This window comes from Homarus americanus, unplaced genomic scaffold (assembly GCF_018991925.1).
Source record: "Homarus americanus isolate GMGI-L3 unplaced genomic scaffold, GMGI_Hamer_2.0 scaffold3806, whole genome shotgun sequence".
Lineage (NCBI taxonomy): Eukaryota > Metazoa > Arthropoda > Malacostraca > Decapoda > Nephropidae > Homarus > Homarus americanus.
Window position 1 is genome coordinate 32,010 of NW_024713295.1, and position 23,350 is coordinate 55,359.

General features: G+C 43.5%; 1 protein-coding gene across 9 annotated transcripts in view; it reads left to right on the forward strand.

Moving 5' to 3' along the window:
• LOC121871621 (PDZ and LIM domain protein 3-like) overlaps positions 1-22,844 on the forward strand; it is a gene marked incomplete at its 5' end in the record, with an annotated part of 47,923 nt that extends 25,079 nt beyond the window's left edge. The window contains 8 exon segments of one of the 9 annotated variants that reach the window (XM_042374036.1): positions 1,733-1,877; positions 3,228-3,338; positions 4,161-4,346; positions 12,627-12,808; positions 14,121-14,171; positions 18,134-18,566; positions 19,601-19,660; positions 20,789-22,844. In XM_042374036.1, the coding sequence (XP_042229970.1) occupies positions 1,733-1,877; positions 3,228-3,338; positions 4,161-4,346; positions 12,627-12,808; positions 14,121-14,171; positions 18,134-18,566; positions 19,601-19,660; positions 20,789-20,869 (1,249 nt within the window). 9 annotated transcript variants of the gene reach the window in all.
• Between the last annotated feature and the right edge of the window lie 506 nt (positions 22,845-23,350).

Consider the following 23,350-nt stretch of genomic DNA (forward strand, 5'->3'; position numbering starts at 1 on the left):
CTGCATCTTTTAGTTATTGTTGAGGTTAAAGTTATTTACGTTTTATCATATTTACGCTAACGTTGTGTTTACTCGACTTATTCGGGTAACTGTTCTGTCATAGCGTAATTATCCAAGGAGTATTAATGTTGTTGTGAACTACACCTGAGACCTCGAACTACAAGAACGAGTCTCCGAACAATTTGTCTATCCATTGATGGTACTGTTGTATCTCGTCTGAGTTCGGTACAGATTCGAACAAGATGGTATATGAAACACCAATACTCGAGACTACATACACCTGCACGGCCTTGTGCTGGGAGTCACTTCTCACTGAATAAGAATAAAATATAATAATTTACTTTTCGTGAGACATGAGACAGAGGAGGAGGAGAAGGGGCGGGAGAATTATACACAAAGTCGTTGGCAGACCTGACCAACTGCCTCCTCTGGTGACTCACGGGTAATATGAGATTACTGTTTGTTTGTTTGTTTATTTGTTTATTTACCAGGATAACTGTTATATTTGGTTATCACTTGTGTTTAATATTTTTTGATAGATATATTGTTTTAAGTTTCACACACACACACACACACACACACACACACACACAGGTAAGCTTCAGCCGTCACTTCTCATAATTAATTAGTCTACTGTATGTAGTACCTGACCCGCCATTCACTACTTGGCGCCCACCTCCTTATGACTTATGTTCCTCCCAGTGGGTATGAGGAGGATCACTGAGCTAGCGGGCGTGGAGTGTGTGTCACGGGTCCCTCCTGTCAAGTGATACCTGTAGCTTCCCGTGGAGGTAACCTGGTGGGCGGCCTACTCCTCCTCACCTCACGTTGTATAATTTGCTAATACAACAAGTTATCATATACGGGAAGCTCTTTTAAGAGATCCAAGAATCACGGACTAACAAAGAACTTCACTCTTCGACTTTAAACACTAAATTTGTCTGTATAAACATGAAGTATATCTGAGGGAGGCAGCGGGACAATGCTTGTGGTCTAGTGTTAATTAATTTCACAAGTGGGACAATTATTTTAGTTAGGTTTAAGAGTGATCCCTGGCGGAGGTGGAGGTAAGAAGTCTAAAATGTCTGCCAAATATTGTTAAGGTATTCTGAGAAGAGCCGTGCGTCAACCCCCCCCCCCCCACCACCCTAACAACCCGAGCTCAGCTAGACCTAATTATAAAAGCATCACCGTTTGCTGGGGTGAGGCAAACCCTTCCATTACGGCCTATGATATGAGGAGCAGGTGATGAGTCATATTGGCCAATATGTGAGGAATGTGGTGACAGTCTGGTCACTCCCTGGTCCTGGTTGTGAGACTAGTGGGGACCTCGCCGCCGGGGCACACCAGGGATCAGGGGGACATGGATGTAAATTTTCCTTAAAACTGTTATATCAATGTTTATAATATTCACCTGAAACTAATGTGTGTGAGTGGCTGCCTTAAGGGTTGTGTAGTGAAGGATGCTGTAGAGAGGGCGGGTGAGGGCGGGCCAGTACACACACCATCCAATACTTGGCACACATTACCCGGGCTGGTTCTTAATAACTGCCAACTGGCAACCCTCCGCCATACATTCACTCTCCCACAAACAGTTGGTTGACGGACGACTCACACACCAGGTTGACCACGCCCACACTGCTCTCTGAATAATCATAAAAAGAGATTCCATCGATAGATTATCTAATGTTCGGCGGGAGGAGTGAATAATTAATGTTGGTTACTGTTGCAGGGCGGGCGTGCAACCCACTCCGGCGGCAGCATCCACCGCGGCTCCGCTGGTCAACGGCAGCCCGGTTCAGCCTCCCGTCTCAGTGCCAGTCTCAGGCGGCGTGCCACTACCAGGCATCACTAGCAACACAACGGCGCGCCCCGAGGTAAGTGCCACCCACCACACCCTCCTCCTCCACCAACTCTCCACACATCCACTCATACTTAGTGCTTGTTACTATGATTTAGTCCTGATAACTCTTTTTGTTAATTTTATTCCCTTCCTCACCACCCTGAACGCCTCGCCCTGATGCTCCTTAGGTGTAGAGGATGGTGCACCTCCCGTACTTCGCTCCCTCTGTTTACCTCCTCTTGAAAGGTCCCATTCCACTTGCGTTTTACTATACAGGATACAACATCATAGAGCATAAGTGACGAACTGTGGTAGTGAACGATGGTGTGTGAGTCAAAGTCTGATGGAGAATTAATATATTTCTTTCTCTTAAAGTCTTGTACATATGACGAAGGTTTGTTAGTGATGACATATGAAGTCCAGAAAGAAGCTGCAGGACATTCAGCTTATATGAGAAGTTTCTGTAAGAGTTTTCACAACTGTTCCAGCACAGTCCTGCCTGAGGGAACGAGACACTGTACTAATGTAATACACAACCCAAAGAACCGTGATAACATGACCCCACTTTCATCATAATTGATAATATCTATGACAATCATCCTTCACGGCCACCATTATGGTAGAGTTAGTTTTTAGTTTAACAAATTTTAGGAATAAATTTCTATAAGGCATAAATCAGTGTTTTAGCAACAAGCCTGCAGTCCATGGCCGAGTGGAAGTCACAGCAGTTGTTGCCTGTGATTAAAATCACAGTTTCTAGTGTTTACAACTACGCGGGCAATTACTTACGGATGATGCACATGTTGATGTAGAATGTGAAATATATGTCATTATTTTGTTTCTCATAATAATCTGTTCGATCGTTGGAACTGATTATTATAATATGATCAAGCTTCACTGAGCTGGACAGTGAGGGTGAGGTGTGTGGTGGTGATGTGTGTAGCAGCAGAGACACTGAGCAGTATGAATGTACTACAGATAATTTCCTGAAATATACAGTACATTGTGCCATTTGTTCCACTTTATTTTGGGGATCATACAAGTACAGTCTAACAGTAGTGGAGACTCAGGCTGACACCTGGACCGACCATGTCTTTGTCCCACTGTTATAAATCTTGCACGTGCCTCTACCACAGAACAGTTGCTTGTCCCTCTCCCCCACCCCCCAACAACCTGACGTCAGTCTTGCATTTCACCTTCAATTGGGTCAGTCCCCCCTCTTTAAATTTGCAACTTCTGGCCCCCTTTCTCGCCCCGCCCCCAGTGACTTAAAACTGCTAGTTCAGACCAATAGTCACCTTCTTCAGGTGGCGCCCCCTGCCTGTGGTCCCCCCGCGGGTATTCTTGATCCCTATGACTCACCCTCTTGTGTACTCCCTGCCAGAACCCGGCCGTGAGATCCCTTCCCAAGACCCAGTTCGTTCTGAAGTCTGACCTCCCTCGGCCGCAGAAACAGCCCACCAACAACATGGAGACCTTGTCCATCCAGAGCCAGGTACACTGACGGTGGCTGCGACGCTGCTCCTCACTCACTCTACAGAGAGAGGGGCACATCTTATATCTACCTTGGGGGCATTTACCCCTCCTTCCTTTAGATGACGCTCAGGCTCTGTGAGAGTGTCTGTGGCTGCTAGACATCTTAGTACTTGCAGTAATGTCACACCATTATTGACTCAGCGACGCCGTTTGACTATCAACATACTCTAGCTATTGCATGAGAAAGTTGTAACATTTTAGCTTGTCCCGGCATGTCACAGTACTAGATCTCTATGACCACAAGTGTATTATCCTTATGACAACTCACAGTTACAGTGTAAATGTAGTAAAAGTTGAAGAAACTTTAGCATTGTCAAGTTTTGCATTCTTATTATGTCTGTGAGACATTTTTCTTAATATTAAGCAGTTACTGGTAGAACTATTATACAGTATATTGATAGTTAGCTATTCAGGTAATAATTGATATAAAACTATTGTGAGATTGCCTATTCAAACACCAGAAGTACATCTGACGTGTACATCCAGATGGGTGACACATGATAAACTAAGTCCCTTCTTCTCATTTCTCTCTGCATATACTTCTCACCTCTGGCCCGCCAAGGCCAGCTGCATGCTTCACTTCAGTAATACAATTGTAAGTGCTGGTGTTTGGGGGCCTCAATGTTATATAGTAAGGCATGAGTTTTGGTGTTACACAGGACAGGTGTTGCACTGTAAGTAAGGGACTCTCAACAGCGCCCGACCCGGGTGTTGTTGATGGGTGCTGAGTGTGTGGGTGAGGTGTTGCGAGCACTCATGTGGTGTGTGTTGTGTCGTGCAGCCCTACCGCACGCTGCCTCTCGTGCAGCCTTCCGCTAAGGTGCGTGCGGACCTGGGCGTGGGTAGCATCTCTCACCTCAAGATGCAGGACGACCACATCTCGGGGGTGAAGGAGCCACAGTTTGTGCCACAGTCTCAGGCCGTGGCGGCCAAAGCCAAGCACGACGAGATAATCATGAAGCAGAAGGTACGGAGGCCGTCCGAGGCCGCCCTGGGGAGTGTGGACGTTCGGATAGGGGGAGAGGAGGAGGGGGAGGCCACGCCATGGGGAGGTATCGTACCTGAGGCAAGACGTTCCATTCAGGGGGAGAGGGCAGGGAGCTGGAAGCGGACAGTAGCACCAACGCGAGACTGTAAGGAAGACAAGACGCAGAGCAATAAAAAGGAAAACCTCAATAGTGATTTCATGAAGATAAACAAAACTACATTTAAAGTCGGAGGCGAGATAGTTCAGCTGAAAAAGCCTCAGAAGAATCGTACTGTCGTTCACAAACTTGTCCCCAAGCCTCAGTTGAGGAAAAGAAGTGCCGGTAATTTCCTGACGGTGGAGGAATATGAGCGGCAGGAAGATTTGTACAGAGCAAGTCGGGCGGCGGCAGGCAGGAGCAGGTCCCTAGGGTATAGCGTCCATACCAACAGGTTGGAGGAATTCAGTGACCACTACTTGTTGGCGGCGGGGACTGTTCAAAACCTCGACTATTATGTGGACGCAGAAAGTCAAAACCAAGAAGCTGAGTTTACAGTTGAATTAGAGGCTCCTGCTGCAGAGCCACCGGTTAGTGTTGTGGAGGTAGAGGAAACGATCAAATTAGCTGTACCTGTTCCTCCCAGGCCACAAGTTTGTACCGTTGACGTGGCCCAGACGGTCAGGATCAAGAGGGATTATTATTACTATTAACTTATCTTTTTTGGTGTTATGTAAACGAACTTTTACAGTGAAATATTGTTATCACGCCGACCATAATGGCATAAATGATCTTAGATTATGTTCAGAGGTCGATTTTCAAGTGCTCTACTATGTTGCCAACCGAATCCCACTTTGTAATTGTATCTCTGCGATCTTTTAGTCTGGTCCCAAAGCGTAACTGTCTGATTCCTTTCATGGGAATAATTATTTTCATCACTGGGTTATTTTACTGGGAAGTACCGGGAGTGAATATCTTGTCATATATGTATGGGGTTTCTTATATATACAGCTAATGGTCAAATATGTCAAATTGTCTTAGTAAAGGAATTCTTTGGTTCTTACTGTCAGTTACTGAGTCTTCTCCCGCTGCAAAGTTTATGAAAGACTTCACGCGGCGATAAAGTCACTATAAGTCCTTACAAACAGAAGTCAGATAGTTAGGATGAGTTTAATGGTGATGGAGTGTAGTGTGGGTGATCGTCTACTGCACCACGGTCAAGTGTCACGGAGATGCGCATTTGGACGGCCCATTAGTCATCTTATTAATAACACGCCGGAGACCCGACTACGACGCGGTTGTGACGTAATGGGGCAAGCTAGGGTACTGGTAGCATGGGGTGGGCGTGCCAGGGGCGTGGGTGATGTGTGAAAGGCGCGCGAAATGCTTGAGTAAGGGGAGGGTTGTTAATGGGCGTGGTGCCTCCTCTCCCTCTGATGATTGGCGTATTTCTGTTGACACCAACTTGTTCAGTTCCGCAATACCTAACCTACTGATTTGTCCCTGACAAACTGGCACCCTTTGGTCCCTCCAGTATGTCCAACAGTATATTGTGTATGTAATGCTGAGTGTCATATAGTGCGCCATACTTAGAGTGACATACTAAGCCTAATACTAAGCCTATCATTGTATACATAACGGTGAAGCAGAGTGTATCACGCTGAGTGTGGCGGCTGCTACTGAACTTGGCATACGTAACATCATATTGTGTGTGGCATACTTCTTACTATACTGGTTGTGGCAAACTTATATATAAATATATATCTATATGTTTTTGAGTTCCGCATACTATTGATCACGTTGAGTGAGGCACACTTTGTATAATACCCGGCGAGGCTGCTGGCTGGTGTCCCTCGTCTTGGTGATCGTGACACACGTCACTTGGTGGTCTACAATGAACCTCACAAGACGCAATGTTCTGTGGTAACCGTCATATACTCTGGCACTGTTTTATTCCGGTGTTACAGATGCCAAGTAGGGCGGCACACTGCCCTACTGAGCTGAGCTACCCAAGTAATACTCAAAGGGGAGCAGCGCTCAACCCTCGAATTTACTGATACTCATATATATATATATATATATATATATATATATATATATATATATATATATATATATATATATATATATATATATAAACAGCAGTACCGTGGTCAATATCCGCTGAATCGTTGATCCGCTGTAATACAAAAAATTCAGTATTCCATCACACTCACTGTACACCAACTACAGTATCGCCACACTGACCCGCACACTCACTGCTATGCAAAATGCAAAATGATAATCTGGGTATTATACAAAGTAACACAGTTCTGTGCCGCACTGTATAGCATGTACTGTACTGCCATACCGTGGGGGGCGGCTGCCTCACGAGACACCATTCCCAGGGTGCTGGGGGGCGGGACCACGCGGGGCTGCTCCTGTTGCTGCTGCTACTACTCCTTCTACTGCTACTGTTGCTGAAGTATCATCTGAGTAACTTATTCAAACAGAGGCTACAAGCAGTGTTAGCCCGGTGTGAGTTTAATAAACAAAGCAAAGCTGTCCATTAATATATTCTTTCTGGTATATAGTAACGAGACGTTTGTTGGAGAAACACTTCACTTCACCGGAAGTTTAACGTTGTCGTGGCTGGAACACAGCGGGTGTCTCTATCGTTACAGTAGAACTCTATCGTGTAAATATAGCCTCTTGCTCGTCACAGTTACGGAGGTTCCTGCCAAAATGGTAAACTTTACTGTTGTTGATTCATTGGACCACGATACAACTCATGTGGCTAAATGACGTCAGAGAGGTAAGGGGGTGGGGGGGGGGGAGGTTGTTTCAGCGGTGGATATTAGTATAGAATATTTTACTGAAGGATACCAGGGAGTCCTACGCACACACACACATCATCAACAGGAGACGACACGTAGGATACAAAAGTTTAGTGGCGGGAAATAGGTATGTGGTGTGTGAGGGTATTAGTGAGCTATGGAGGGGAGGGCGGCAGGGCTCAAGGCAGATATAGGTGGGTGGCGGCTAGCCAAGAATGTCTTCATCCTGTGTTGCGTGTTCTTGTGGCGTAACACCAGCCACTTGTGTTGCCGAAAGGACAACACCCCAGACACGTTGTGTTGTAGGATGTGGGTAGAGCCGCCAGGGTCAGTCCCGTCAACGACGTAAACGGAGTAAGACGTTGAAATATTATATTATTATTTATGTATCACATTGTAAAATCAACTGCGTTGACAACAAGACGCCCACAGCAGCAGCAGCAGCAGCAGCAGCACCACTAGGCAGCACCCCGCCCCAGCTCCCACAACACTCATCATTGCTTACTAACGGGGAGAAAACTCCAACCTAAACTCATCTAAGTCTTAATTAAATGTTTAATAAAAATATTTTGGCTTTACCCTTTTGAATAACTCTTAAAACATATCAAATTATACATTATTCAGTTTACATATATACTGTATACATACTGTATATATGCAGTATTCATTTTTTTATGAAACCAAACTTATCTATCAGCTATTTAGATTCTGTGGTAACTAGAGTACTCGAGTTTATTTATTTATTTTTTGGGGGAACCTCTTTAATTTGTCATATAAACGGCGAAGGGCAAGCAGAACTGGTACCCTCCCCCCCCTCCATCCTTCTCTCCTTACCTCCGCTGTTAAAAGAGTCTAAGAGTAAATATTAATCTATTTATACCGTCGAGCCTCCTAGCCACCCCACGAACATATGTTGTGGACCAATAATGTTACACACACACACAAGCACCCCGCCCCCATCATGCTCCCCCACCCCCTCAAACAGCCTGCCTTTCGCCGTATGATATTTTTCTTTTGTTTTTTATTTTTTCTGGATTTTTATGAGTCTGATTCATAGCTTTTGACTGTGTTCTCTTCCCCTCCTCCCTCTGGCTCCCTTTGCTGTTTTCTAAATTGGTAAGTGTGAGTCTAGTGCACAATTGGCTGTCGCTGACCTTCCCCTCACGCCTGCCAGCCTGCCACAATAACCCCTCTCCCCCCTACCTCCCCTCCATAACAACACCTGTAGTGCTCTCTGTGGCGACTCTCTCAACCTCTTGTTTCCTCTCTCCTGCTCCTCTCTCTCTCTCTCTCTCTTTTTCTCTCTGTTTCTCTTCTCTCTTAAACATCTTTCTCACTCTCTCGTTACTCCTTTCTCACTCTCTCGTTACTCCTTTCTCACTCTCTCGTTACTCCACCTCTTTCATTACTTTATCTTTCTCTCTATTGGTGCCATGTGATGATTAATTATTTGGTTGTGAATGTTTTTGTCTAACTTGGGTTTCATGTGGTATTACCTTTATGTTATTAACTTTGGTGTAAACTGTATCTGTCAAGCCTTTGTTTGGATCTCGACCACCGGGAGAGGATAACAGCGGTAGCGGGGTAGTTTTCTGATTCACACTTGCCGTTTTTTTTTTTTTTTTTTTTTTTTTTTTGGGTTAGATTTGTGTATATACATCACTGTGGTGTCTTCTGTATGCTTTGTCAATAAAAGCTTTTAGCCAACTACTCCATAAAAGTTTAATTCAGGTCGGACCTTGAGACCCCCGCTGAGCTCACCAACTCACAGTATGATAAACACAATTCTTTTGAGTTATTATTTGTTTTCATCTTCAACGGAGGCTGTGAGCTGAGACCTGACCTGGTGAAATAATAAGTCAGATTATATGATCACTTTTGCTCTCAGTTCGTCATTAGTCACCAGGTCAGTAGGTCCCTTCAACCCGCAGCCATCGTGAAGGATCCCCAGCCCTCAGTGTGACCACGAAGGATGCTGTCGTCCTACTGTGGCTGGTCTATCCTTCCCCAGTGTCCCCCCGCCACAGAGGCCGCAGGAGGTAGATGATAATGCTAAAATAACATCCCCTCACCCTCCCTCAACCTCAAAATAATAAGTAAAGTGATGGCTGCCGGAGAGGCGACCTTGATGGGTGGGCGTCACATACAACAGGTAATACTGTCTAGCCCCGCCCACCTTCACGCCCACCTTCACGCCCACCTTTACGTCTACCTTCATGCCCACCTTTACGTCCACCTTCACGCCCACCTTTACGTCCACCTTCACGCCCATCCTCCACCTTCACGTCGTCCACCTTCGCCACCTTCACGCCCACCTTCGTCCACCTTCACGCCCACCTTTACGTCCACCTTCCGCCCACCTTCACGCCCACCTTTACGTCACCTTCACGCCCACCTATACGTCACCTTCACGCCCACCTTTACGTCCACCTTCACGCCCACCTCCACCTTCCGCCCACCTTCACGCCCACCTTCGCCCACCTTCGCCCACCTTTACGTCCACCTTCACGCCCACCTTTACGTCCAACCTTCACGCCCACCTTCACGCCCACATCAAGCGACACCAGTAAAAATCACAACTCTTTTCCAACTACATAACACCAGTAGAATGACCAGCTCGTCTACACTTCATAACACCATCACTACCATCACCCTTGTTACCAATACTTTCTATGTATTTACTTACGGCATTACACATTAATCCCCGTCACAGTTGTTATGTCACAGACTCTATACACTAACACGTACAGTCACAAACAATAGATCCTTCACTACATTGAGATTCCGATCTGTTTGTTTACCTATAGATGATTCAGTATTATCTCACATGGGTTCGGTACAGTTTCGAACAAGAGTGTAATGGAGCTTCTATTCGTAGTTATTCCATCTGATAGTACCATGATCACTACACTGTTTCCTGCTTCTCACCACAGTAAGTCACTATTACCACCACACATCTCTTCTCACCACAGCACATCACTATTACTACCACACTTCTCCTCTCACCACAGCACATCACTATTACCACCATACTTCTCCTCTCACCACAGCACATCACTATTACCACCACACATCTCTTCTCACCACAGCACATCACTATTACTACCGCACTTCTCCTCTCACCACAGCACATCACTATTACCACCACACATCTCTTCTCAACACAGCACATCACTATTACTACCACACATCTCATTTAGTAATTAAATCCAATGTTACGGACACAAGACCTTTGATCGACTCCACATAACGTCACACAATTCCTTGATGAAATACCCTCTGACAGTCTCTTTCCTCCCACCACTTACAGAGTTATCAACGCCATCTACTTACCTTCTCAAAACACGATACCAAGGTGACTAACACAACACACGTCTCCACACCTTACGTATATATGAGACTGAAGCCGGTGGTATTCCCCCTCCTCCCTCACACGACCTGAAAGATAGTTAGTGTGTTTCTGTCGTCGAGCAAAAATTATCCCACTACATAACAAGTCAACCATCTTCCTCCTCCTTCCACAGGACAACCATCTTCCTCATCCTTCCACGGGACAACCACCTTCCTCCTCCCACTCCTCTCATCCCTCATACCTCCCTCTACATCCTCCCCCACCCCTCCCTTACCTCACCCCTCCCCCACCCTTCCCCTACCTCACCCCCCAGAGTATATGCTTTCTTTTCTCATTCCCCTTACAGGTCAGGCTTTCTCCTCCTATCCCACCTTTCCCTCACGCCAAGTTTCCTCCCATCCCTTCTACAGGACAAACTAGTCCTACCCCTCCTACCCTTCCCACAGGGCAGAGTTCCTTATTTCATCCCACCCACAGGACAAATTTTCTCTCACCCCTCCTACAGGCTAAGCCTCCTCCTCCCCCCACACCCCTCCTACAGGTCAGGCTTCCTCCACCCCTCACACTCCTCTTACAGATCACTTCCTCCTCCTCTCCCACCCATCCCTTCCCCTCTTGGACAACACCGATCTCGGCGGCACCAACATCACAGGGCGGATGACGGGAACAAAATGCACTCCGAGTTCCAAAAAATACAATCTGAATTTGATCAGAATAACAAGGCAGGTTGTGCCATGCAGCTCATTTAGGTTAAGTGAGATGTTACGACTTCAGGACACGAGACACTTACCATTATCACCAATGTACTGCACAAAGATGATAACGATGATAATGATGGGGGTCTTATATGTTGAAGTCTTTCATATTTTAGTTCACGTTTTGTCCTCGGTCAAGTTATTCAAGGGATGCTAGAAAGGTTATTCGTCATCAACTATGAAAGTGTTAACTCGAGAAATATAAACAGACTTCGAAGGAAGTTATAATGTGGATAAAACTTATCATTGTCTCGGATGACGTCAATAATCACTATTTACTCTCGTTACTTTAGGGGAAGTATAACCACAGTCATTTGTCTAGTTGTAGGAGGCACTGTACTCCCGCCACACTACACTGTTTGGGGTAACTCTCTCCGGCGGGGACCTGAGTCTACCGGGTCTTGGGTCACTGAGCTATGAGCATGTACAGTAATGGGATAACTTGAGTAAAAAAACAATTATATTTTGAACTAAATTATATCTACTAAAGACTCACTTACCTCCTCATGTATTATCAGGAAATAAATCGGTGATGTGCGTGATGTCATGTCTTAAATGTCTAATCGATTACACAGTCAAAAGCCATTGTCATTTGGGAAAGTTAAATGTAAAAAAAAAAAACTACTGAAGCTAACGTGATTCCTTACACCTGAGTACAGCGATGACTGGTGAACCTCACAAACAAACACACATCATCACATCATAATAAACCGGTGTGTTGTTTGTCATGTGCTGCCTAAAGACGACAAATTGTTTCATGTACAGAGTGCATTTAATTCCCATATTTTTTTTTGCATGATCTATACAAATTTATGTGCGCACACTCATGGTACACATATGTATAACATGTAGGGGCATGGTACACATAAGTCTGATACGCACATGGTTATGACACATGCATGACTCACCTTCATAGTTACCTGTGTGACAAAGATGGTAGGTTGGTTGCCTGCTCACAATGCAATGCTTTAAGATTTTTTTTATGTTAATTTCTTTGCCATTTGCTACAGTTTATAATTATAATATATTCAGCTCACCAAATATGTTGTTGTTTTATTATTTGTTAATATAAAGTAGACTTGTAGAGAACTAATGCATCAAGAACAATCCCACTGAGTCAATCCGGCCGTCACACAGCTGCAGTCATCTCAAACTTGACTTAGATCATACAAAAAATTGAGTTCTTGTAATCTCACAACATGTCCAGTTCTTAGTATTGATTAATACAATAATTTGTTGACTTCCATGTCTCTGTCAGTTATCCTAAAAGTCCTTAATCAAGCAGATATCTCCCCTAGACATAACTGTACCTTGCGTTATCACCAGTGAACTGTGCCTAACGTTCTCTCTGTCCTTCAGGTTACCGGTACCTTGCAACAAATCCAACAGACACAGCAGTCTCTCACCACAGCAACACAAGCGTCAAACCCTACCCTAGTTACTAAGCAGTACAACAGCCCTCTACCACTCTACTCCCAGGAGAATGTGCAAGAGGCAATGAGGATGCAGACGTCCCCCAGCCACACACCGACCATCAACCCGTGAGTATCGATCGCCCTCCCTCGCCACCCAACTCAGGGCATGTGTACTGTACAAGTTAGAACTGTGTTGTTACTCTAGGAACTTATATCTGGATGTACTCTTAGTATGCTTTACTACTCAACAACTTTATGATTTGTTTTTACAAGTTAATATGTGGTAATAAGTTCGGTAGGCAGGGAGGTCAGTTGTTAGGCAGGTAAGGTCACATCTCAGCCACAGTAATGAATAGGGATTTGAAATGCCCTTGTCTTTTTCCATTTTTTTTAATGAATAAAATTGATGAATATTGTAAGGTTATGAAAATAGTTTAATTCATTTTGATATTATAAATATATCGATAGTTTAAAAAGGTTAGATTAAAATCACCTGATCGAAATGACAGACAACACTTGTGGCTGAATCAACAAGCGCTTTTAAGGTTTTTTTTTTAGATAATTTTCCTCAGACACAAACCAAACCCTTGCGGCTTCTTAGTTACGTGTGGACTGTCATCTTCATCACTTGGTTCATTTAACAAGACTATGACACTCCCAACAGCCACTTGGAGGTAGGATGCGATGTAGGAATTCGTCAGGGAATTCTACCCAGCCTCGGTTCCTTTACATCTTGATAGTCCATGAAAATTTATTTAGGACATAATTCTAAAATTCGAGTGTGTCTTTATGATGCTATTCATAGTTGTTTTAGGGAGTGGAAGCCAGACACATGTTGCACCGCTGGGGGAGTTTCTCGTGTCTTGTGGAATGTTAGTTCTCATCTCACCACGTCCAAACTTTTGAAGGGGGTGAAGTTGTCGGAAACAGAGGTTCATTTTTCTCTAATTTTCTTAAGTTTCCAGATTTTTTTAAACTAATAAACTTAGATCTTCAAAAGTAATTCACTTGTCCTGTAAAAAAAATGGAAATAAATTTTTGTTGAATCGAATTGTAAACACAAGAGATCAGATTCCATCCAGGACAGGCAAGAGCTGGTCACCTTATGGCCACCCTCTCGCCTGGTGCCGGTAGAGGGAACAGTAGGCTGGTGGGTGGTGGACACTACCTCCAGCTCTGGTATCCGGGCGTTACCAACCTACCCTGCACGTTGTCTCTTACACCAGCCTTCTATACACAGTTTAAAGGTTTTGTCTGTAATCTCTTATTTTACTGTCTTTTTCATTCTGTTTTTATTTTTCTGAAACTAAGTTTCTTTTATTTTTCGCCTAATGCTACGAATGTACTGGGCAGCAGCTTTGTTAACAATGTGTTTAGTATAAGCAGTAGACGTAACAGCTAAGCTAATCTTGGCCTCGCTGCCGTCTGAAATTCTCAGGGTTGCTTCTTCTGCTGCTGCTGATGCCGCCAAGGCCCTTAGAAAAGTGAGGCAAGTGGACTAAATTTTCCCGTGCACTGAATGATCAGGAATGATTAGACTTGTAGGAATAGTTTAGCCAAACTAACTTTGGGAACAACTGTTTACAGAGATTCCAGAGAAAATCAAATGCTTGTATTTCTTCCGCTTTAATGAAGTCGATGTCCTAGCATAGCTTTGAAGACGTGAGTTAAACCTCAACAAAGATTTGAGCTTTTCCAGCAAAATGGGTTGTGCCCATCACCTCTCTGTGGAGTCTCTGCAACTTTCTGCTGTTAATAGACACAGTTAAGCTGTTTTTCCCTGAGCAAGTCAGAGACAAAGTAAATATTGGGAGAAACAAGACCGTTTCGCCGCTAAGGAGGGTCACGGCGAGCACTTGTGACAGTGATCGCTGGAAAGCTTAACATCTTTTGCTGTGGTGTTGAGAATGTTGTCAACAGTCCTGCTTACTGACCACTGTGTACAGTCCTGTTGTCTGTCCGTCTAATAACTCCTGCTGTTAAGACTTTCACTAAACTTTTATTTTATTCCCTGACACTATTTGAACCTAAAATATATTTACCTCATATTTTATGTTTTGCGAATTGAGTCAACATGAGTGTTAGACTATCAAGAGAGATCCTCACCTGCTTGTAGCTCGGTAAGATGCAGCCCCTGTCTGTTCACTGCCTGAGATGCGACACAAATGGCGGGCAGTAAAAATAGCCCCATTTTTTATACACACAATTAATACTTTTTTGTGTATCCATACTGTATCAACACAGATTTTCTCGAAGTACATATTTTATTTCTCTATTATTTTTCTTCTTCTTAGCAGTACTCTGAATATCAACTGAAACCGTAAGTCTTATGTTTGTGTCGAAATATAACATCTGTCTCGTTATTCCCCTTAACTCAAGAACCATGTTAAGTAAAACCCTACGTCACTTTTCTACCCCTGTAAGATATAGATAAACATATTTTCGACGTACTAGATAAATAAATAGCAAGCTTAATGACCCCGTGTTGTTTGCTGCTGTACCCTTAACAGATGTCCACACTTACCTTAATAAGTTGTGACAAATTATTCAGTTTGTTCCTCCTTCAAGTGTTCCCACCCTACCCCAGCCAACCCCGAGAGACGAGTGTTTTGTTGTTGTTTCTCCAACGCCTGTGTGCTTGACTGGGTGTTTTGACATTATTCACTGGCGTCTTGTCCTACTTACCGTTAACGAAGGTGCTCCTATTCAGATTTGATTTTCTAATAATAAGGTTAAATTCTATTCTATATTATTGCTGCCTTTAACATGCTGAGTGGGAAGGCACTTAGTTCCTGGTTAAGTTATACTGTAAGATATTTTCTTTTTTACAGGACACTAAATAATCTTCAGAAACAGTGACCATAATCGATAACAAAAAAATGTATTAAAATAGTGAAAGAGAATTATGAATGGAATTAAAGATAGAGTTACGTAGCCAGCACCTCCTCTCTCAAGACAACAGGTGTGAACAAACGTAAAATATATCTATTATCTTAATACTTTCATCACTGAGTCACCTGTTACGTGATATAAATTAACATTCTCATTATAGACTCTCTCTCTCTCTCTCTCTCTCTCCTTCACGAACACAAATACTGATTATGTTGGAGTCATAATGCTTAGCTGGACGGCTGGAGTAATTAACGTGTTGTCATAACTAACTGATACTAGCTACGTGTTCTCAAAGTATTAATTATTTTTATTTTTACCGTTATGTCACTCTTATTATTCTATATCTTTATTCTTCTATTCTTGCCTTCCGTTTTGTTCTATTATCCAATTGATTAAATTTACTCTCATTTAGCCAACTAATATATATATATATGACTTTATTTCAATGGTTATGTTAAATGAAACTCACTTAAGTTACTCTAATATGAGGCATCTTCAGTATATATACCATCTCTATGCTGACTGTTGGTATGTCATGTCTACCTGATACACCTGTTACACCTCTTCGTTAATGCGAGTGTTAATTATTACCTTCATTAACTACTATGAAGAAAGTGTCACCATCAACTTCCTTTATTGTTCACGAGAATTTTATCTTTGACTTGTGTTCTCTGAGGTCACTGAGAGGTCGTTAGGCGTGTGTCTGGACGTATGGTAAAATAATTAATCTATGTTTAATAAGCAAATTACTGTTTTAATATTATTTATCCCATTTATTATTATTATTATTATTTTGGTTCTTATCTCTAACACGAGGCTTTTATTTGAACCTCTGTTTTCACGTGTTTCAGTGAGGTAGTGAGGGTATGGTTATCCTAGGTGGAGTATGTTGTAGACCCTAGGCTGTGTATGTACTGTATGTGTTATCAACTACCCAGTCCACCTGATCAGTTTCATTGGTCTTTACAGCCCTGGTAGTGGACTAGAGCTCTGGTGGGGTTGAGTGGTTCAGTAGGGCATGTTAGTCCTCCATCGTGTGCTTCTAGTTCCCCCAAACGCCACAGTGATCGTCTACATGTGTAGATATTGTTAGATATAACCTTGAGAACTTTAGGAATGTTTTATCTGCTCAGTGTATAGGACTTACACTGTTCTCACGACTGTTAGGGCATAATGTACATGTATATGGCCAACAAAACTAGTTTGTGTCATAATGATTAAAGAGGAATGCATTTTGATTTTGTGGCAAGGTTAGTGTGGCTTATGTTCAGGAGCTTAGTTCTCAACATTCTCCTTCCCGCCCATCAACCAGAAGGGAATGTGAGTCTCAGACACCCTGAACCTAATACACATAACACTTGCCACATAAGTAGATTTTTCAGCACTTCCCGCTTGCAGCTGTAGCTCAACTCACTAATCTTCTGTCACTCTCTATTTCCTCCTCGGTGGCTGACGGATGTTGTAACACCGTCAACCGCAACAACTTGTGTCAACCTCGGCCGCCCTCGCCACCACTACGCCACGCTCGTCATGGTCCACATCCACGTCTTACACTTAACCCTGTGTGATCCTCTTCGCTTGATGACTTAACCTTCCCTGCCTCGCCTGTCATATTGTCTGATTCGTGGCTACATCTTGTTCGTTTTGGCTGGGCTTGCATGTTGGGTAATGGCCCATGCTTCCTTGCTGTTTATAACCAATAATAATTCCCATCTTTATATTTTGGATGGACTCTCTATTTTTTCGTGTTATTTTACAACGCGGGTCAACGTGTGGTGCTCCTCTACCTGCCCCTCCCTGCTCTCAACACTGTGTGTCTGGCTCACATTTCCGATGCTCACCACTGCCTGTGCGATACACTGTTGACACCTGCACATGTTATATGACCCCTCGTTAAACGACGCACGCCGGCCTCTACATTTTCTTGGCTTTTGTGGCTGTTTGTCTGCCTGCTGTCTGCCGTGGCTGCTTCCCCGCTGTCTGCCGTGGCTGCCTTTCCTGCTGTGTCTGGTGTTGGATATGCAGTGTGAATAAGCCCCAGAAGCATATGGGACTCCGCGGGATGCCCCTGACGTATGACCCGGAGCAGAGCGCCACCTGGCAGATCATCCACGAGGAAGAGAACTGTCAGCTCATCACTGAGCATGGCCCCACTGAATCCAAAGTCTACTCCATCTAATCTGCCTCCCCGCTCCCCTCACCTTGCACCGCACCCACACTTCCCTAACCACTAAAGCATGCTAATATATAGATGTCTATAAAGCCATTTACGCTGCACTGTGTAACCCACGTCACACCCCTAGGAAGGCGCAGCTGCGCACGCGCCGACCCCTACTTGACACTAATTGTCAATTTGATTTTAATCTTCCCTTGGAGATAATGACTAGAGCGATGATTGTCAGATGATCCCTAAGTCACCAAGTTTATAACCAAATATATTAATGGATCTTTGTCTTTGAACGTAATGTCTCAAGTTTAATGTACTGTCCTGACTCAATGGTGAGCATTTCGTTGCATGCTAACCCGTGCATAATTCCCGCCTTTTTTCTTCCCGCCTAGCTCCCCCACCCCCGCAAACAAGCCCGTGCAGGTGATCCTCACCCCTTCCAAAGAATATAACCCTCAGTCGAGTGCCACCTGGCGCGCGCTTCAGGAGACTGACGCCCCCATCGACCCCGAGAAGGTAGCAAACTACTCAGCCCTGAAGGAACATGATCCTATCTACTCCGAGGTGTACACAGCTCCCGTAGCTCCTAAACCAGGCCAGCGGCCACCAGCCAGAACCAATGCGCTACCGGGGCCCCGGTCGCCGGTGTCCGAGCTCCTGCCACCACCCATGAGACCTGCCAACGAGGTGATGGCGGACAGCGAGACGCGGAGTTTTCTGAGTCCTCCCAAGACGGGCCCTTCTGCTGTCCTCTCCGCCGCCTTGGCTGAGAGTAAACCTGTCGACCAGATGACCACCGATCGTGTTAAGATTCCAATATACGAGGTGAGTTCTCGTTTAGTCTTGTTAACATGTACATCGTTACTTCACTTAATAATATATATAATGTATATAACTAGTCAGTATATTCAGACATGTGAACTCTACATGTTGTTCGTCCCAGTATTGTTAACTATTTACGGTATCTTATATTTAAATATATTTGTCTTTGAAGTAAGTTTTATTAATATGAACAAAGCTGTTGTGGTTAAACTACAGTTTGTGTAAAGTTAGGGTTTAGTGATGAAGCCTTGATGATATAGTTTTAAGATTTGTCAAAGTGATAAAGGAGACATTCGATATTGAAGAATAAACTGAGATATGAAAACTAAACTGAATATTATCGGTAAGTTGTGGTCTTGATGGGGAATTTACAAAGTTTAAGTGAAACAGTTATGTGTTAGTTACGGGCAAATGATAATAACAATGAATTTAGGGAAACTTTCACACACAGGAAATTATTGCACAATATTCATCATGAAGTCTGAGTTTGTTCCCCAAACAACTGCCTCATTGCCCCTCAAGTTACAATGCAATGTGACGTTTCATCAGTTATTATGGTGGAAAAAGAAAGAAACCTCTTCCTTATGTTCTTCTTTCGAAATGGCGACAGAATTGGGGAGTGAAATCTGTCAAGTATTTTATCTACAAGTGTCCTCACAATATACTCCATTACCTCGGTCTCTCCCCCCAGATATAATTAATAGTACAACATCGTCTGTATACAGTAATAATGACGACTTCCACAGTCACCCATTTCTATTTTTATGTGATACACCATCAATAAAAACATTACATAACCAGGGTGATGACACACTCCCCTGACGTACTCCTCCAGTTATTTCAGTTCACTTACTCACACCATCGTTGACACACACACACACACACACACACACTTGATGCCTTCAGTAAACTCCTTGAAGTTATTAACCTTATGAGTTAAAGTATTTGTGGGGTGAGGCAGGGAGTAGCAGGTGTTTTGTACAGAGGAGGTGAGTGTAGGTGGTCGAGGAGCTTTGACCAGCTTACCCCTCCCTCAGGATGACTACGCCCTTCTACAGGAGACGTACAACCCACCACGTAGACCAGGAGGCCCTAAGGTCTGTCCTCCCAACCCCCTCCACTATATATAATGCTGCACTTGCTGGTGCCACTTACCAACGAAATTTGTGAACTTGTTGGTGGTATCACTTGCTGGTGTCACTTGCTAGTGTCACTTGCTGGTGCCACTTACCAATGAAATTTGTGAACCTGTTGGTACCACTTGCTGGTGTCACTTGCTGGCGTCACTTACTGATATCACTTGATGGAGTAATTTGCTCTTGTCACTTATTGCATTCATCTACTGAAGTCGGTTATTGGTTCATTTGAATCCATTGTTACTGTTGCTAGCGTCACCTACTGCTTTCACTGTCAACCTATTGGTGGCCACACGGAGGTAACACCACCAGGTAGATCCAGCAACCATTAGCAAGGAGTATCACCACACCTTCCACACTTTCACCTCCGCTATGCTCGCCCATAGTCCCAGTAGCTCGGTGTGTTCGCCAGTAGGCCGTGCAGTCTGTTGGGGAGGCTCACGTCTTCTCTTGCTCATATATACTTTATTATTTTTTTGTGGTTTATAGTTGGATTTAAGTTTAATGCTTCATTCGCTTTAGTTCTTTCAGGTTGTTTTAGTAGAACTTATGATTTATTTTTCAGGTTAACTTACCAGAGTGGATAAACTGTTTATTTTTGTTGTAGTCTTGTATTAATACTTAGTGCATAGTACAGAGTATTTGGACTATGTTATATTTGACCTCTTATAGTGTGTATAGTGTATCAGGGAATAATTAATTCGAACAGGATCTCAACACACTCTTAGTTGTTACTCACGATGATATTCACAAAGGTGCCCAAACCTTTCATTTATTTCACGAATATAAACACACTTATGATAAATATTTAACAGTGATTATGTCCGAGACTTCTTACACACACTTATTGTTAACCGATCACCAGACATATTGTAGATAAATTTGTAATTTAAATTGTGATGAGATAAAAACATAATTGTCTAAACTTTGCTCCTCACATACACTAGGCCAGTTGGTGGAGGGACACTGGGCTAGTTCTCGCGGTCCCGCGTCTGCCGGTGTCAAGAGAGAGTCCATTTACCTGTTAGGAAGACCTCATATGCCATTCATCTGTCACTGCTGGTGTTCTTAATGTTGGTACTCTTACAGACAAATGCTATCGGTGGGAGGAAGAAGATTGCGCAAACGGCTTTCTTCAACAAGCTGATGATGGACGTGCTGGGCGAGTGAGCTGCTTCCCACTGTCAACACACCCACCTCACCGCCCTAGGACTATGCTCTCATCACGTCTGTAATATAACGAACTGCTTTGCCTTTAAAACGAAGCGATTTGCCTGTAAGGACTTTGCCTTAACGAACAATTTTTAAGGTTGACTTCGACAGCATTTATTGGTTCTCCTGGATAACGCATATCATGAGCTCCGCTTCTCGGTGGACTGGGCGAGTGATCAACTCCATGGTGGATGGTAGAGGGGAAGGATCACCCGCAGTTGCTGGAAGACTTTATAATTTAGGTTATAATTATCCCCAAGAATGCTTGTCCGTTATATTCTTTGTGTTCAGGTGGATAACATTGTACTGTTGAAATATATTTTTGCGAATTAATGCTAGCCAAGAATGTCTGACAGAATAGCATATTATCAAACTGAATTTTAAGAAAATGTTTAAGAAATTATTGTGACAAAGTTTTTGTCCTCCTGTAGATGATAGTGAGGTACTGTAGGTATGATTATTCTGTATTAAAGGAGTTTATGTAGCCAAGTCAAGGAGACGCTTCGAGCCGGGTCAGAGGACACACTCAAGGTCCCTCCACACGAGGACCAGCCCTGTCTGGGTGCTGCATGAAGCCAGTTGTATCTCCGAGGTTCAGCTGCTGAAGATGCTCTTAGACTTTTTTTGTGGAGTTTACACTCACCGGCACAACTGACAACAACTGCCAACAGCTACCAACATTTGGTCTTTAGTGTTAGTCTTACCTTGAGTGTCTCTGGTGACCACGGTCCCATGTGTACCTCCGCCAGGGTCCTCCTGAGTGCCCGACACTCGGGTCCTGGCGCGCTACACCCGGAGTATGACAGGGAACGCTCTTCATATTTTCAGTCTCGATCTGTCTTGTGGTTCTCAGTTTTGAGTTACGTGAGTTAGATGGAACATTCGAGGAGGAATTTTCAAAGTACATATCTGAGGTTGTTATGTCTTACTGGCTTGGAAGCCTCGACTATTTTGATGGTGTTTTGTCCGCTGACGTCTGAAGATGTTGAGGCAGAAAGTGTCAAGAAATAACTGAACAATTTTGGTACATGTAACACGCATCATTTGTCAGCATCATAGCATCAAATTTGTTTTGTTTCTTGCCAGCATTTTCACTTGGGAAAATAATGCCATTTTTAACATTTTTGTAAAAATATGTCATTGTCCGAATAGACAAAGTAGCATTGCATCATTGCCAGCATTTTGACGCCAAAAATAAGACCAGAACAGAAGGTTCTGTAATTTGGCAAGATAAATTTGTTTGGCTGTTAGCAGCGTGACACCAGATAATGGTGGTACCGTGAGCGCCCTTCTCTCACCTCTTGTCTGTTATTATTTTTGTGTTACTCTAGGCAGCTGGTCTCTTACTGCTTCGTCACGTCTAGTTATAATATTAGACTGAATTTTAATTTTGTATCCTCATATATATTTACTTAGGTTTTCCCTGCTCTACTGATGCACCATTTTCAAGGATTGTAATGCCAGAGTTCTGGACGGCCTTGATGACCGCTGCCGGTGTGTGAGTTTATTACACCTTCTATAACCCACCATGCCAGAAACAGACAACATATTGTAGACAATATGTACTGTATAACATGTTCAAGTAACATGTCAAACAAAACAAGTTTTAAACTGTATATATATATATATTTATATATGCATGAGAAAACAACATATAGTAGACAAAGTGTCTTGCACAATAGGGCTCATAAATCATATCTCAGGCACCATGTCTCGGGCAGCGTGTAGCAGGCAACAGACCCGGGTAACACGCGGCTCCTCGGGTGTGGCCTGAGAGGTCCAAGAACTGCTGGTATTGCGCGTCACGTGACTAGCACACATGAACTTAATATTCAGACTACTTTGGGAATGTTCTTTCCAGGATGACCATATTTTAGCTATTTTGAGAACTGTACAGTTAATGAGTGTGAATAAATGATAATCACAGTCATAATGTGGAGTTGTTATTACCCCCTGACCGAGAACAGTTAGTCTGGCATGCAATAAAGAGTTCACCCCATCATCTCTGTGTTATAAATACGATGGATAACGTCTGGTGTTGTTGCTGTTCTTTGTCCAGTCAGATGCTTCAACTACCAGGCTCATTCCCAAGGCCTTAGTTCCTATGACAAACAGATACCAAGAAATTGAAGATATTATTGACTCTTTAAAACTCATCTCTAATTTACTCTCATACATCAACAGATTAATAAAAGTTCTCTATTTTCATCAAATACTTGGTAAGAAAAGTGGCAAAGCATTTTCTTAAGGATATTTGAAGGCAGAAAGGTAATTCATTAATGTGTATTCATGGTCAGGTAAGTAGTTCAGTAATTCGTTATTGTGGTTTCTCTGACCACCCAGTTCCTTATTGTGATCAGTGTGTGTGTGTGTGTGTGTGTGTGTTGCGCCTTACAACCCTCACCATTGGTAGATCGAGGTATAGTAGAGAAAGCGCCG